Consider the following 18,205-nt stretch of genomic DNA (forward strand, 5'->3'; position numbering starts at 1 on the left):
CCTGACAATTCAGTAAAAGCAGTTCTGCTGAGGTCTAGAACCATATAATTCAAGTCTGGAGCTCCTTGATGGTCTTGCTTGGATCAAGGAGACGTTGGGTTCTATAGTCCTGTCTCTCTTCTGTCATTTCACTTTTAATCCTATTGGCCGAATCAGGTGCACATGTGTCAGTGTTGCTGCTTTTCTCCTGGTCCTTGCAGGACAGTCACATTCTCATCACAGACTGAGCTTCATCCACAACTACAAGCTTTCTGTCATGATTGTTGAAGTTGTTGAAATTGTTTACTGCTATTTTGGAGTCTTCAGTTGAGGTCCCAGGGCCACTCACTGTTTTCTTCCTTTTGCCCCCTATAATCCAGCCTCCTCTTATCAGACTTTGTTGTCCTAATGGTGTCCTCACGAGCCAAGCTCAGCCCTTTTTAGGACAACAGATTTCTAAACTGTCTTAATATGACCTGATGAATAAAAAGCAAGCAGTGAAACTGCAGGTTAGTATTATAAAATTGTATGTGCATGTTTCTACATGGGAATATTAGAAAGAATTATAATAATATATAAGATGTCTAACTGGTAACTAGCCCAGAAAGAGCACTGAGGCCACATGTCTCTGGAGGATGACCATGATCTGGTTCCTACATCGTATGATCATGATTTACCTTATTTGATAAAGTAATCCAGTGCCAAGAGTTGTCACATGAAAATATTTTATACTGGAGAAAAAAATTGCAAGATGAAGAAAGAGAGTGTTCTGTGCCTATCAGGAAACCTACATTTTACTGTCGTGGTTCTTTGAAAGATATTAGAAGTTGAGAGGGAAACACCCTGCAATGTAGAATCATTCTGAAATATGTTTGCCTGAACCCGTTAGAAACGTCAGTCTTACGCATTTCATACTTAGTAGATCATGAGAAAAGCCCAAGATACAAAGAGATTTAGGTTGAAAGGTAAATCCTAACACAGCCCTGAAGGAAATTTTCTTTTCAGAGTAGATTCTAATAAGTTTATATCCCTTTTTCTCATTAATATAGAAACTAAAAAGAAATCATTAATTTGTACAGCAGATATTTCAGTCAGTTGCAAATTATTATTTTCTAAATATGCCTTTTCTTTTTAATATTTCTCTGTTCTTATGAAATTGAATTGGGAGAAAGTTAAACAACACAGACCATTATGTGTAATTTTTTTTTTTTTTTTAAAGGAAAGACAGAGAGAAGGAAGGAAGGATAGAAGGAAGGAAGGAAGGAAGAAAGGGAAACATTTTTAAACATTTTCTTGTTTTATTGTATTCTGTTTCTCCGTTTTTGTTACATGGGCTGGGGCCGGGAATCGAACCGAGGTCCTCCGGCATAGCAGGCAAGCACTTTGCCCGCTGAGCCACCGCGGCCCGCCCTATGTGTAATTTTTTAACCAATAAAGTTGTTTCTAGAATTGCTGACGTCTGTTATCTGTGGCATTATGTATGGTATGCATTTTGAGATGGGAAAAGTGAGATCACCTGAGTAAAAATGGGGATGGAGAAGAAGGTATGGATGGATTATAATGTAGAATTAAAAGGATTCACTTGCTAACTAAAGAGTAAAGAAATGAAATGATTTTTATCGGGCAGTTCTAGTATCTAAAGTAGGAAACATGAAGAAACAAATCTGTGGGATTGTAGTTTGATTTCATACATTGCCATTCAGTAATGACACACCTAAACTCACAAAGCATTTCCTATTTTAGTTTGTACTTATAATATTACAATCTTCTTCTTATATCTGTTTATATGTCTGTCCTCCCCATTGGGATAAAAGCAACTTGAGACATGGACTATGCTTCATTTTCCTTGACACTTTACACAGAACCTGTCACCCAGGGGCATTCATAATTGTTTGATGAATTTATGGCCAAACATATGAGTTTAAGATGCCTGAAGAACGTAAGGGAAGTGCTATCTCGTTGGCAATTAGAAATACTGTTCTTAAATTCAAGGGGTGGAAAAAAAATTTTTTTTTTTAAATTTAAGGGGTAGAAGTTATAAATACAGATTAGGAAATCACTAATTTACTTTAATAAGCATATATCTAAAAAATTTATTTAATAAGCATATATATTACTCTGTGCTAGGCACTGTTTTAAATGCTTTATAAATTAATAATCATTGAATCCTCCTAAGAATCACATGATCATGAAGTAGATGTATTATTATTTCATGTTCAGAGAAGAAAACTGAGGAAATGAGAGGTTAAGTAATTTGCTCAAGTCCATAGCCCTAGTAAGAGGCAGGGCCGTGGTTCAGTTCTCAGCAGTCTGGCCTCAGGGTTGTGTCACTAACCACTACGCCAGGTGGCTGTAACCCAAAATAAAATAGAAACAACTGCAGTTCTTTGAACACCTCCTGTGTGCTGGTTGCTGTGCTCTGAGCTCCTTACCTGGGCTCACCCCATCCTCATAAAAATCTCAAAGGCAAATAGTTTCTCCCTTACATATGAAGTTCAGGGTTTCTTTCTCAGTAAAGGTCAAACATGTGAAACAAATGTCTTTTTTTTCCCCCCAGCTTATTCTACCAGATTCCATGAAAGTATTCCCGGTATATATGAACTGTTTATTAAAAAGCTGTGTGCTGCTCAGCAGACCGGAGATCCCGACAGACGAGCGGGCCTTCCAGAGACAGCTGGTCATGACTATGGGTGTCGCTGACTCCCAGCTTTTCTTCTACCCACAGCTTCTGCCGATAGTAAGCGTGCTGCAGGGGTGCATTTCCTGGAAGAGCCTGGAAGAGAATCATAGTTTGTGCTTTTCCATATGTTACGTCTGGAACATTTTGTTCTTACGGAGAAATTTAAATTCATGAACACCTTCCAAGTGTGTGGTGTGGGAATTAGGGCAGAAGCCCTTTGAACAAGTTGCATATGTACGTCAGCATGTGCTCAGTGTGGTGGGAGGAGGCATTTCAGGGGCTTCTAGTTCACTGGATTACTCAGATGATCGCTTTTCTTTTCTGTTCCCAAATCGGTGATCTTTAATTGAGTAGGCAGATTGAAAAGTTAGCAGTCAATTTGAAGCAAGCTTAGCTTCAATTGTTCAAGTAGTCTACTCTGTAATAGGTATGGGATCTCTTGTGCACACATTCATTTATCTGTTTTTATAAAATGTATGAATGTCTAATTATCACCATATTTTACCAAAATGTCTGTGATGAGTCTTGACTAAGTGCCCTGCACTATACAAGAGACTAACTAACCTCCCTTGACCTCAAGCAACTGAGGTGCTGTTAATGTATTCTACTTACTTGAAGTCAGTCCTTAATGCCTGAATGTCCTGCAGTCTGTGACGAGGCTCTTTTCCCTTGAGACCTAACAGATTGTAATTGAGGGAGGAGACAAAAGAAAAGTCTGAGCATCTTACTTCTGATCCTTGTGTTCAAACTCATTGAAATCAGTTAAATTAGATCAGAAATAAAAAAAAGCTGTTAATTCCCTCAAACAATATGAATTTTGGATGTACATTATTACAACTGATGGATCTTCAGTTAGAATTGGATTACCAAAAGCCTGTCAACCAGAGAGAGAAAAACACGCTCTAAGGAACAAGAACATCACTGCTAAAATATTCTTGCCACGGTCACCAGTGACCAACATGTTGCTGAATCCAGTGGGTGGTTCTCATTCCATTTTCTTTTTGGACCTGACAACAGCATGGACCTGCTCTTGAAACACTGTCTTCACTGGTTTTCTTCCTCCTTCATCGGCTGCCCCTTCTGCTGCCCATGCTAGTTTATCCTGTTCTCCCTGTTAGAATGCTTCAAGACCCAGGCCTTGCATAGCTTCTCTTTTCTATCTATAGTCAATCCCTTGGGGGTGGAGTGGGCGAGTCTCATCTGTCCTCATGGCTCTAAGGGCCATTTATATTCTAATGACTCCCAGGGTCGGTCGTTTCTCTAGCTAACCTCTGTCCTGAATTTGGATGTATTTGTCTCTGTGGCCTGTCGAACATCTCTCTTTGGATGGGCATCTTGAACCATGTCCCTGATCTTAGCTCCTGAGCCTGCTTCTTCTGCATTCTTCTCCATCTCTATTTATCATCACTCCCTCCTTCCAGTTTTACAGGCCAAAAATCTAAAAAGTCATCCTTGACTCCTTTCTTACTCTAAGATACCACATCTCATCTGTCAGCAAACATATCAGCTCTCCTTCCCAGAATATCCAGAGTCTCTCCACTTCTCACCCCTTCCTCTCTCACCACCCGGTTTAAGCATGATTCTCTCTCCCCTGGACTCCTAACAAGTCTCCCTGCTTTTGCCTTTGCTCCTCCTTCAGTCTGTTTTCAGCATAGAAGCTAGAGTGAGCCTGTTAAATACTAGTCAACTCATGTCATTCCTCTGCTCAGAATGCTACAGGATTTTCCATTTTAGTTAAAGCCTAAGTTCCTACCACCTTGGCCCAATGGAATCTGCACTACTGTCCCATCCTTTGTGTCTGACCTCATCTTCTTTTGCTCTTTCCTTTCTCATGTCACTTCCCAGACATTCTCTTGCCTCAGGACCTTTGCACTAGCTGTTCTTCACACCTGGGTGGATCTTCCCCCAAATATACCTGTGGCTCCTCCTCTCATCTCCTCAGATCTTTACTCGGAAGTTACCCTCTCAGCAAAACCTCCTGTAATGACCTAATTTAAAATGGAATTACTACCATTATTGGCATTCCCTGTTCCACTCTCCTGTTTCAGTTCTCTTCATAGCACTGAGCACCATCTAAAATTCTATATATTTCACTTATTTGTGAAATATCCTCCCTCCTCCCCCAAAACATTAGCTGCACAAGGCAGGGACTATTTTTAATTATTACAACAATGCCTCTCACATAGCAGGCACTCATTAGGTATATGATGGATGGATGGGTTGGAAGGAAGGAAAGAAGGAACGAACAAACGAACGAAGGAACAGAGGAATAATAAATAAAGAGAAAAGAAAAATGGAGGGAGAGAAAAGAAAGGAAAAGAAGAAGGAAGGAATTTCTAACTCTCTCTTTGCCTATGCAGCACACGTTAGACGTCAAGAGTGCGACGTTACCTTCTGCTGTTCGTTGCTCTGAGTCCCGCCTTTCAGAGGAAGGAATATTTCTGTTGGCTAATGGTCTAAACATGTTCTTATGGTTGGGAGTGAGTAGCCCACCAGAACTGATCCAAGGAATATTTAATGTGCCATCATTTGCACATATCAACACAGATATCGTAAGTATCTTTTCCCATTGTTTTTGTGGTAATATATAAAATATAAATTCTTAAATGCTTTCTGTTTATGTACAATTATATATTACAAAAAAAAACAATAAAGCATATAGCTCTACATAAGAATGAGACTATGTCATGTTGGTGGATGTCAATAGCTGGCATGTTATTTGTATAAAGTGTTAACAAAGGACCATACGAATTTAATAGAAATTGCTAACATTTCATAATCATTTACTCTGTGCCAGTTACTTTGCTCTTAATAGTTCCACTACACCATTTCATTTCATTCTCAAAACAAATCAATGAGATGGATATTGTTATCAGCATTTTATAGATCAGTCAATTGAGACACATAAAAGTTCATTCGGGGTGGGCTGTGTTGGCTCAGCAAGCAGAGTTCTTGCCTGTCATGCCGGAGACCTGGGTTCGATTCCTGGTGCCTGCCCATGCAAAAAAAAAAGTTCATTCAGATAGTTAAGTGGCAGAGAGAATTGAATTCAGGTCTGCCTCCAAAAGCTTATCCACTGGGCTCATTACCGGTGCTGAACTGCACACTCAGAAGAATGTACAGAAATCTTTCATAGGTGCTCCACTAGAAGTAATGGGTTACAAACGATAGCCTCATAAGAACAGATTGAATCCTCCTCTGTTGCAATCATAATAAAAAGATTATGGATTTGAATGTGGAGTTGAATCCAAATGACTAATATTTTTAAGGTTTCTGAGGAGAAACCAGCAATTAACTACAACCTGCAAACCTTAAATGCAGACCTTGGTGGTGTGAGCCTCATTGCTGTGAAGGTTATAGTCTTACTCTCCTTGGCACAGTGGACGCCTTGTGAGTCCCCAGGTATATCTCAGGAGACACAGATTCTGCCCTGAAACCTCACTGTCTTACGGCAAAACGGTTTAAGGCCAGCTAGAGCCCCCAATTTTTGGTACAATTCAAAGACACATAAGCATCTTGGAAGAAAGGGCAGGATTGAAATTCAAGGCTACAAACATAGGCGGTCAGTTTAAATAAGCTGCATACCCATTATGAACATCAGTAACATATTATTAAAAAATGAAAGAATTATAAAAGCAACGATATTCCACTCCGAGGCTAGCTTTAAGATTAAGAGACTAGAAATAGTAAGATGACTGCATGCAGTTGAAATAAAGGTATGTTAGAAATGAAAGTTTAAACAAACGAAAAGTTAAATTTAAAAGTCATAAATTTTTTTCATAAAATGTAAGAAAGCCTCCTCTTAGATCACAATATACTGATTGACATAGTAAATCCTAAGAACATATTAACTGAATGGAATATATATTTGAAATAGCCAAAGTCTTTCTACTACAAAAAAGCAATCAGGTAGGTTTGTGTTTACATCAGTACATCTCTTTTTGACCTTCGTCAAAAATAAAACAAAAGCAAAAACGTAAAAGTTTACTGTTTCTTAAATTTTAGAGGCACTTGGCACTTTGAAACATGTACATGGAGTAAATGTATTACTTACTGAATTAAAAAATCTGCCTTAATCTCAGAGACTAAACATAGGGAATGGAATATGAATATTTATGATTAATTTCCTATTTTTCTTACAACATCTGTGAAAAATATGGGCCGTACCCTTTTCCCGAGAGTTTAGGCTTCAAGATGAAATGTTCTGACTCACCTTTTCTGTCGCTAGTTCACAGATGATGCGTGAACTCTTGGCTGCTTCTGGCTGAGAAGTAAGCATTAGCATCTCACTCTGTCTTAATGGAAGAAACCTGTCACGATGCTTCCCATGCACTGGAGGCCTTGTGCATTTGGATTGTTATCTTTCCTGGACCATAACTGGATTTCAGTAAAATCTCAGGCTACATTCTCCTTGAAAATACAGTATATAGAGTTTGCTTCAAAGTTGGAACCAATTGCTTTTTTAAAATAGGATAATGCCTCAAAGTTCTGCAGTCTATCTATTGAGGCAATAAAGTACATTCTTTTCTCTCATAACAAAACCTTGAAATATCCATCTTGAAAAGGGATTAAACTGTTATGGTGAATGGCCCAAAGATATCTTTTGAATAAATTATGTCACTTCAATGATGTACATATGTCAAATTCCACAGAAAGATTTTTGTTTTAAACAGAGATAATTGGGTCATTGATGGACATTTATACCAATAAGAATGAATACTTTTTAGTCCATTTTTTCATGTTTTTGGCTTTCAGGTAAATGAACTAAGCCAATAAGTAGTCGAGTATATGCTATAGAAAGAAATGTTTTTAACATTCTAATAATGTCATATTGCTGCTTCACCTAAATGTTATAAGTTGTACCATAAACTAAACTTAGATTTTCTTGCATACAGACATTACTGCCTGAGGTGGGAAGTCCATACTCTGAAAAACTCAAAATGATAATGAATATTATCCAACAGGAGAGGCCTTATTCAATGAAAGTAAGAAGGAGAATTTTTTCTTTTGTTCACAGTGTTATGTTAAAAAATTCATTAAAGGCTTTTTAAATGCATGTCCTATATATTTGAGGGTGGTGGTGGTATTTATTATTATTCATTTTATTTACGTACACTCCATGTATATATGTTATTTTGGTTTTACAAAATAAAACAATTTATGATAGTCCTGGGGGAAGACCAGATGTCTGCTTTTCAGTTTTGATTACTGAGTATGCTTTAGCTACCTGCAAAAAAAATGATCTCTGCTTTTTTAAACTTATAATTAAAAAAGATTCATCACCGTCTCTACCAAAGAAAAAATACATATAAGTATAGAGAAACACACAAATTTGAGTTAACTTTTCAGTTACAGACAATGAAGTATAATTTTTTTAAAAATACATATTTTTTCCCATATAGCTTTTTTTCAATGTGGAACATGCAAATACACATTTGCTGTGGTGGTAGTTTATTATTATTATTATTTAATTAGAGAGGTTATAGGTTTACAGAAAAGTCATGTAAAAAATATAATGTTCCCATAAACCTTCCCTGCTTTATAGACACTTTGCATTAGAATGTCACCTTTGTTACAATTCCTGAAAGAATATTAAAATATTACTGTTAATTATAGGCCATAGCTTATATGAGGTATATTTTTTCCTGTATACCACCTTATTATTAATACCTTGTAGTAATGTATGTTTGCTATAATTCATGAAAGAATATTCTTATATTTGTATTATCAGCCACACTCCACAACTGGTTTCACTGTGTTATATGGTGCCATGTTTTATGTTCTAACTTTCCTTTTAGTAACATACATAACCCCAAATTTCCCCTTTCAACCACATTCACTGACATAATTCAGTGCAGTTAATGATACTCTCAATAATGTGCTAGTATCATCACTGTCCATTTCCAAACAGAATCAACCTAAATAGAAATTCTGCACACATTAAGCATCAGCTCTCCTTTCTGAATCCCTATTCTGTCCCCTGAGATCTATATTCTAGATTCTGAATCTGTAAATTTTCTTATTATAAATAGCTCTACTACATCAGTGAGATCATACCATGTTTGTCCTTGTGTGTCTCGCTTATTTCACTCAACCTCACAACCTCAAGGTCCATCCTTGCTGTCACATGCATCAGGACTTCATTCTCTCTTACATGAAGAAAGATGCCACATTGTGTATATGTAGTGATCAGTTGATGCACACTTGAGTTGTGCCCATCTTTTGGCAGTTGTGAATGCTGCAGCTCTAAACACTGGCACGCAGGTGTCTGGGTTGTTCCGGGTATACTCCTAACAGCAGGATAGCCAGATCATATGGTAATTCTGCACTTCGCCTCCTGAGGAACTACCCAAACTGCCTTCCGAGGCAGCCACACTATTCTACAGTCCCACCAGCAGTGAATACGGGTAGTTATTTCTCCACATCCTCTCCAACACTTGTACTTTTCTGTTTTTCTTTTTTAATAGTGGCCATTCTAGTAGGCATGAAATGATAACTCATTGTGGTTTTGATTTGCATTTCCCTAGTAGCTGGTGATATTGAGCATCTTTTCATGTGCATTTTGGCCACTTGTATTTCCTTTTGGAAAAATGTCTGTTTAAGTCTTTTGCTCACTTTTTAATTGGGATGTTTGTCTTTTTATTGTTGAGTTGTGGGATTTCTTTACATATTCAATTAACCATACAGTGGGTTGGCTTAAACAACAAGAGATTATTGGCTCATGGTTTTAGAGGCTAGAAGTCTAAACTCAAAGTCTCGACAGGGTGGTTTTCTCTGAAAGTCTGAATCATTCCAGCTGTGGTTTTCCACAGTCTTTGGAGTCCCTTGACTTGACTTGCATCTCTGCCTCTGGTCACTAGCACCCACTCTCTCTCTGTCAGTCTCTGTATCTCCTTTTCTGGTTTCTGCTGACTTCCAACTCTGTCTTCTCTCTGGCTTTCTCTGACTTCCGTGTCCATCTCTTTCTGTGGCCTCCAGTAATAAGAATTAAGATCTACCCTGACTCAGTTGGCCACACCTTAATTAAAAATAACACTTTCAAAAGGTTCTATTTATAAGTGGTTTCACACACACAGAAATGCAGATGAAGATTAAGATTCTATGTATATGTTGATTCAGTCTACCACACAGCCAAAAGCCTAAACCCATTATTATGGTCTTTTGTCCCTAACTTCCTACTACCATTTAGAAACACTAGCTAATATATCTGACATATCTGTGTCTTTGGTCCATGGTATTCCCAGATGAATGTTCTCCAACACCAACCCCCTAATCCTTAAGGAAATCCTACCTGTCTTCTAAAGTGCATTTGACAGTCTCTACTTATGGAGCCTTTTCCTTAGCACTTTGCTTATGCTTTATTTTTTGCAACTTATAATTGTGTTAACAGGCTTTGTGGCTTAGGGGTCAGTGTCATCCTCCAGAGCCTCATACATAGTGAAATGAAGCACACAAAATTGAGTTCAGAAACTTATAACCAGATAACTTCTTTTCTTCCCTTTCTAGCTCACAATAGTAAAGCAGCGAGAGCAGCCAGAAATGGTTTTCCGACAGTTCCTGGTAGAAGACAAAGGACTTTATGGAGACTCCTCCTATGTGGATTTCCTTTGTTGTGTTCACAAGGAGATCTGTCAGCTGCTTAATTAATTGAGCTTTCTCCATTGAGGATGTTGCATTTCTGAGGAGATAATCTCCTTCTTGGTGCCTAATTCTCCAGATGATAACAAGTTAGTTTTGATTTCTTGTTCATTTTCAGAATAGCTTTCCAGGATGGCATTTAGAACTTCAGCTTTGGAGCTCAGGTATAAAGCCATTGAAGGTACAATTGTATCTTAAAGGGAACAGTCTGTTTCTGATTGCACAATTTTTAACTTTTAGAACTGATACAGTTTGCATTTCATGAAAGATATAGTTTACAGAACTGTAAACATTCCCAATTTTCTTTCTTTATGCTAGACATATAAATTATTTTTCAAAATGTATAGATTTGGGGTAAAAAATTATCTTGGTTCCTCTCCTGTTTACAGTAAGAGGAAGAAAAACCTTCATTTTTACATTATACCTAATTTTTTTAACTTGTGACCCCATCGAACATATTTTTCAACTTAAGGTTTGCATAGCAGACTTTTAATAACCTTGGAATCTATATGGTAGAACAATTTGTGTTCTCCATTTTTTTCGTAATTAAATGTTGGGTATGTTAGAGCTTTTTTCATTTGTTTTGTCTATAAATCTGTCTTTATCAATATTCTTAATGGTTCCTTGTACAATTTTGAAGTTTTCTACCTGTATATAATGAATCTTAACCAGTACCAATAAATCACTTCATATACTCTTAGTAAATAGTTACTTTTTTTTTTTAATGTATTTTCAGATTTCAAAAAAGAAATAAGAGTAATACCCAAAGTGTCTTGGCAAAAAAGGTTTTGGTGGGATCACTAAGAACAAGTCAGGAAAGGGTTGGGGACTGTTAGGTACTAAGAAAATCAAGGAAATATCAGAGATAATATAATTGAGAAGAGCATTTAAAAAGTTCTCTAATTATGTCTTTGTGGGAAAGAGAAATAGGAACAGGCCACATGAACTCATCAGCTAGCTGTTATTAATGAATATAAACCGAGGAGAGTGTTTTTGAGTAGTGTAACACAGGTACCTGGCCTGTTTTGGGGAAAAATGATGAACTTTGTTATTAATGCTTTGATTTGGATAAATAATAATTATGTTTGCTAAAGTATTTGGAGTATTTACAATGTCCCTAGAACTCCACTAAGTGCTCTGTGAACATTGCCACATTTATTCCTCATCGCAACTCTAATCCTATTATCTGTCCTGTTTTATAAATGAAGAAGCAGGCTTGAAGTGATTTATACCTTGTCTGTGATTACATGACTTGTAAAGTTTATGTATTAAATTAGTAGATTTCACCACATTGAGTAGAATAACAGATGCACTGACAGGATTCAAATCCCCCCCACATATAAGCCAACACATGATGTTTTGTATTTATTTGGATGAGTTTAATGAGAAGAAATGCAAGAGTCTAGATTTGTGTCCGAAAAAAGAATACATATGTGTGAGTGGGGGAGGTGCTTCTTGGGAACAACAAATATTAAAAATGAACTTAGGGAGTTTGTCAATATGAATCAGTAGAGGGATACAAGCAAATGTGATCTCTAGCTACTTTATACAAGGAGTACGTGTCCAGTGGGTAGAGCGGGAGTCTCACTCTTCTCAGAGGTGAGACCACCCCCAGATGTGTGCTCAGTTATGGGCACCGTGCTCTACTAGAATAGAGGCATAGAGCACATTCCTTTATTCACTTGAAGACAATTTAATGATTTGTTCTGTGTTCCTTAGGATATAGAACCAGAACCAATAACCAAAAGTGACAAGTTACTGCTCAGTAGAATTTTCTAATTAGGCATTCAAACATAGACTATGCCATTCTGGGACGTATGGTCTCATCAACAAATATTTCTTGCACACTGTCCATGTACGAGGCACTGTGATCTCTACTAGGGAGCTAGACAATGAGGAGTGGCACAAACCAGATCCCTGCCATCTCCACATGGCAGTGAAGTTTCGTAAGTGCCATGAAATGCCATAGTAAGCACATAGTGGGGGGATATCTGCCCTGTTTAGCTGGGGACAGGGTGTAGTCAGTAAAGATTCCCCAGAGGAAGTTATATTGAAGCTGAGACCTGAAAAAATGAGTATGCATAAGTCAAGTAATTGGGGGTATTGGTAAACATTCCAGCACAGGGGAAAATGTCCATAAAGACCCAGACTGGGAGAGAACATTATTAACTTTTCAATAAACTAAAGAACTTAAGCGTGGCTGGAACTTAGTAATGAGACAACATGGCCAAAGAGAAATCTGGATGGGTGGGTGAGTCCTGGTCAAGGGGAAATTTGGACATAATCCTAATGACAAACTGAAGACATTCAAAGGGATTTAAGCAACAGAGTGTCTCTTTAGAAAGATCACTTTGGAGTTTCAAGGTGACAGCACTGGAAGCAGAGTCTATTTAGGAGGTTGTTGGATAACCCAACCTAGTTCATGGTATCCTTACCTAATTGGTGGAAGTAGGGGTGAGGTGGGGTCAGATGAAGTTAGTGAGGGAGAAGAATGTGTCAGAAGATGAAAATGACTCTTAAGTTTCTGCTTGGGCAAAACTGAGTAGACACTGAGGCCACATCCAAAAACAGGGAACACGGGGTAGAAGCTGGATTGTGTGTGTGTGTGTGTGTGTGTGTGTGTGTGTTCATATGTATGTAACAGGTAAAAGAAGAGGTTTGCGTTCAAATGTTGAGGTGGATTGCAAATATATCAAAGTGAAATAATCTATAGAACCTAAAAATATGGATCTAAGGCTCTGGAGAGAGTTTTGGACTAGAGATTTGCAAGCCATTTACATATAGAGAATTAGATGTTACATAAGTGGATGAAATACCTAGGGTGACCTTGTAGAATGAGAAAGCAGCAGACCCTGGAGGCAGAAGGACAAATGGAAACCTGTAAAGGAGACTGGAAAGGAAGGGCCTGAGAGGGAAGAAGGAAAACCTCGCGAGAAGCTGTCACGAAGCCAAGGGAAAAGGGGATCATAGAAAAGAGTCAGCCAAGTTACAGCCTTCCAAGACAAGTTAAAATAAAGACTAAATGTATGTTGGATTTAATGAAAAGGTCATAAGTGACTCTGGCAAAAGCAGTTTCACTGGATCTATGATGATTGGAATAGGCTGAGGATGGAGAGACAAAGTGGAGGCAATTCAAGAAGAGGATGAGAAGGTCACAGGTGGAGGAGAGGATTTTTTTTTGTCTCAAGATGGACAGGGATTTGACACTTAAATGCTGATGGAAAGAAGTCAGCATTATGTATAAAAAAATAGAGTACTGAAGTCAAAAGCATAATGAAGATTGAAGACAGAGGGAAAAAAGTACTCAACAAAGTAAGACCTTTGGAAAACAGAACGGAGTGAATATAACACGGAACACAAATGGAGAGATTAGCTTTCAATGGTAGAAACCCAATATATAATGGAACTGGCCATTACATCCTGAATGACCACTTGCCAAAACTGATAGAAGTGCTGGTGGATGGGTGTTCCAAAATAGTACCTCCAGCAAATCCTGAAAAGCAACAGAGGTAATGGCTAAGAGCAAGGGCTTTGAAACCAACTATATGGGTTTCCTACACTAGCTCCACCATTAGCTGTGTGATCTAGAGTAAGTCAGAAACCTTTCTGTGCCTTTGTTTCCCACTCAAGTTGTTTTAAGGACTAAGTTAATATACTTAAAGGACTTAGAATAGTGCTTGATACATAATAAGTGCTTTCTTTTCCCACTTAATGCTTTATCACCTTTACTTTGTTGAAATATCTAATTAACTAAAGAAAAGATTCTTCTTGGGAATACGTCACCATAACATTTAACTTTTTAATTGCATAATATGACATATATTCAAAGCAAAGAGAGAAAACAGCAATATTTTTCAAAGCACTCTTCAACACGTAGTTACAGGACAGATCCCAGAGTTTATCATGGGCTACCAATCATACTAAGTGCTTTTAAGTGTTCATTGCTGTTATTATTTTATGTTTTTTTTATTAAAACCATGCTAAGAATTGTGAAAACTAGGATTAATATGACTTCTACTTGTATTTGCTACTATACCATGAGTTAAAATAATGGAAAGCAAACATCTCATTTTAGATCATTTTTTTCCAGCATGGAAAGGTAAGCTGAAGTTGAGCTTTAGTTCCACTAGGAGGCATTGCACACTAACTGTCTGAAACCTGTCACAAAGGTTAAAATCAGTCATCTTCCAGAAAAGGTAATTCTTTGTGTATGAAGAGGGGTGGGGAATAACAGGAGGATTAAGAAGGAGGGTTAATTTTAATTGCTGAAAACACAAGATTTAACACTGTGACTAATCTGGATGAACAGAGAAACAAAAAATTTTAACTGAAAGAGGCAACAGAAATTCCCTGGTCATCATGTCAAGCAGATGTTTCTCTTGGCCTGTGCTTGAGAAAGTGTTGAGAACCTCACTCCTTTCCAAAACAGCCATTTATAAACAATTCTATTAGCTTGAAAATCATGTTTTTCAGATGGCTACCCTAAAAATTCTACCTTTTGGTACAAGCTCTGTGTCTCTTGAGACCACAGTTGAATTTCCCCTGTCCTTGACAGCAGTTTTCAGATCTTTCAAAGGCTATGATGCCTATTGTATTTCTTGTCCAGACCAAACTCCATTTCCCAAAACTTTTCCTAACAAGCATGATTTCTAGAGCCATTGTCACCTGTACTGAGTACATGAAAACCTAGTTTTTAATCATAGTGAACAAAGTCAATATAGAGAAGGAAAATTGTGTCTAGTTAAAGAAACTATCTTCAAATAATAAGGACTGCAGATGTAGCCCAAAGAGTAATAGATTTTGAAAGAAATTTTTAAAGTATGCATTTTTATTCTAATATATTTTTTTAAATTATCAGTTATATTTCTTAGTAGAAACCATGGAGAAGAGAAGATAGTGGTATGAAATATTTAAGATTCTAAAAGAGAAAAACGGCCAACCAAGAATTCTATATCGAGCAAAACTGTCCTTCAAAAATGAGGGGAGGTGGTGCACCTGTAGCTCAGTGGCAGAATTCTTGCCTGCTGTGCCAGAGAGCTGGGTTCGATTCCTGGAGCCTGCCCATGCCAAAAAAGAAAAAAAAATTGGGGGGGAGGGCAGGCCATGGTGGCTCAGTAGGCAAAGTTCTTACCTGCTATGCTGGAGACCCAGGTTCGATTTCTGGTGCCTACCCATGCGAAAAAAAAGAAAAGGGGGGGGGGGAATTAAAACAATTTCAGACAGAAAAATCACTGAGAGAATTTGTGACCAAGAGACCAGCTCTGCAAGAAATACTAAAGGGAGCACTAAAGGAAGGTAGGAAAAGACAGGAGATAAAGGTGTGGAGAAGAGTGTAGAAATGAAGACTATCAGTAAAGGTTAAAAAGAGGAAAAGTTTTTATAAAATCTGAAAGACAAAATGGTAGAAGAAAGTACTGCCCTTACAGTAGTAACACTAAATATTAATGGATTAAACTTCCCAATCAAAAGACATAGACTGGCAGAATGGATTAAAAAAATACCCATCGAGGGGCCAAGATGGCGGCTTAGCAATGTGCACGTTTTAGTTCAATCTCCAGAACAACTACTAAATAACCAGAAACAGTACAGAACAGCTCCTGGAGCCACGATAGTGACCGAACACACAGCGTACCCCAGTCTGGACCAGCTGGACCGGCTGCGAGCCTCCCCAGAACTGTGAGTTCCCCAAGCTGCAGCGGCCGGCGCCCGTGCCCGTCCCCCACAGGCGGCTTCCCAGAGGGAAAGGAAAGAGACTCTAACAGCAGTAGGGACTGAGTCCAACCAAACACCAATTGTGGCATTAATTAACAAATTCTGACTACTAAAAATAGGCCCCCAGCTCAGGCGAACCTGGTCAAGGTGGAGGTCGCTTGTTGGGCTAATGGAAAAAGAGGAAAGGGGAGGAAACTGAGGTTTTTGTGGCTGTTTCTATGGAGGCTTGGCTGCCTCTGGATTCAGCGGCGGGACTACTCGGGCTGCAACTGCCCCAGGCATAAGCAGAAACAGACTGCTTTCAGGGCTGTCTCCTGCCTGTGCCTTCCCCAGGGGAGGGGTGAAGCCCAGCTCAGGTGGAATCCCTCCCTCAAGGAATTCAGAACCCAGGGCTTGGCAATTTGAAGCCATTTAAACCAGCCTACAACCTCTCCTCTGTCTCCACCACACCCCCAGCAGGGAGAGTCTTCCAAAGTTAAAGGTGCCTCAATATCTTTTGCTGGTGGGACCTGCAGGCAGACAAGTACTGGGCAGGATAAGAAAAACAGAGCCCAGAGATTTCAAAGTAAAGTCTTTTAACCTGCTGGGTCTCACCCTCAGGGAAAACTGATGCAGGTGACTCCTTCCCCCTGTTAGGAGGCCAGTTTAGTCCGGGAAAACCCGGCTGGAGTCTATAATACCTATGTAGACCCTCCTAAGGGTGGGGAGGGAAAAGGCACCATACAAGCAGGGCAAGAAACAAGAAAACAAGAACTGAAAAATTATACTCTGTTAAACAAAACCTAAGCTAGAGGTCCAGAAAAAGCTGAACTGAAGGTCAAAGAACAGATAGACAGCAAACTCATCTAGCAAGAAAACCCTAGGTAAGATAAGTGAAAGCAATCTCCAGAATAAACTAATTAAGGTAATTAAATGTCCAGATGCCAGCAAAAAATAACAAATCACACCAGGAAAATTGAAGACATGGCCCAGTCAAAGGAACAAACCAATAGTTCAAATGAGATACAGGAGCTGAAACAATTAATTCAGAATATATGAAGAGACATGGAAAACCTCATCAAAAACCAAATCAATGAATTGAGGGAGGATATGAAGAAGGCAAGGAATGAACAAAAAGAAGAAATGGAAAGTCTGTAAAAACAAATCACAGAACTTATGGAAATGAAAGTCACGGTAGAAGAGATGAAAAAAACAATAGAAACCTACAATGATAGATTTCAAAGACAGAGGTTAGGATTAGTGAACTGGAGGACGGAACATCTGAAATCGACAAGAAACAAACTATAGGGGAAAAAAATGGAAAAACATGAGCAGGGACTCAGGGAATTGAAAGACAATATGAAGTGCACAAATATATATGTTGTGGGTGTCCTGGAAGGGGAAGAGAAGGGAAAAGGAGGAGAAAAACTAAAGGAATAAATTATCACTGAAAATTTCCCAACTCTTATGAAAGACCTAAAATTACAGATCGAAGAAGTGCAGTGTACCCCAAAGAGAATAGATCCAAATAGACATTCTCCAAGACACTTACTGGTCAGAATGTCAGAGGTCAAAGAGAAAAGAGGATCTTGAAAGCAGCAAGAGAAAAGCAATCCATCACATACAAGGGAAACCAAATAAGACTATGTGTAGATTTCTCAGCAAAAACCACAGAGGCAAGAAGACAGTGGGATGATATATTTAAATTACTAAAATAGAAAAACTGCCAACCAAGAATTCTATACCCAGAAAAATTGTCCTTCAAAATTGAGGGAGAAATTAAAACATTTTCAGACAAAAAAATCACTGAGAGAATTTGTGACCAAGAGACCAGCTCTACAAGAAAAACTAAAGGGAGCACTAGAGACAGATATGAAAAGACAAAAGAGAGAGGTGTGGAGAAGAGTGTACGAAGAAGAAAAATTAGATATGACATATAAAATCCAAAAGGCAAAATGGTAGAAGAAAGTACTACCCGTACAGTAATAACACTAAATGTTAATGGATTGAACACCCCGATCAAAAGACATGGATTGGCAGAGTGGATTAAAAAACAGGATCCTTCTATATGCTGTCTACAGGAAACACATCTTAGACCCAAAGATAAAACATAGGTTGAAAGTGAAAGGTTGGGAAAAGATATTCCATGCAAATAACAACCAGAAAAGAGCAGGAGTAGCTATACTAATATCCAACAAATTAGACTTCAAATGTAAA

General features: G+C 38.3%; 1 protein-coding gene across 1 annotated transcript in view; it reads left to right on the plus strand.

The window, feature by feature from the left end:
- SEC24D (SEC24 homolog D, COPII component) overlaps positions 1-10,997 on the plus strand; it is a 137,537-nt gene extending 126,540 nt beyond the window's left edge. The window contains exons 20-23 of the mRNA XM_077142442.1: positions 2,537-2,716; positions 5,020-5,211; positions 7,555-7,644; positions 10,166-10,997. Coding sequence (XP_076998557.1) covers positions 2,537-2,716; positions 5,020-5,211; positions 7,555-7,644; positions 10,166-10,306 — 603 coding nt within the window. The 3' untranslated portion in view covers positions 10,307-10,997. The remainder of the gene's footprint in view (positions 1-2,536; positions 2,717-5,019; positions 5,212-7,554; positions 7,645-10,165) is intronic.
- Positions 10,998-18,205: the final 7,208 nt, after the last annotated feature.

This window comes from Tamandua tetradactyla, chromosome 24 (genome assembly GCF_023851605.1).
Source record: "Tamandua tetradactyla isolate mTamTet1 chromosome 24, mTamTet1.pri, whole genome shotgun sequence".
Classification (NCBI taxonomy): Eukaryota; Metazoa; Chordata; class Mammalia; order Pilosa; family Myrmecophagidae; genus Tamandua; species Tamandua tetradactyla.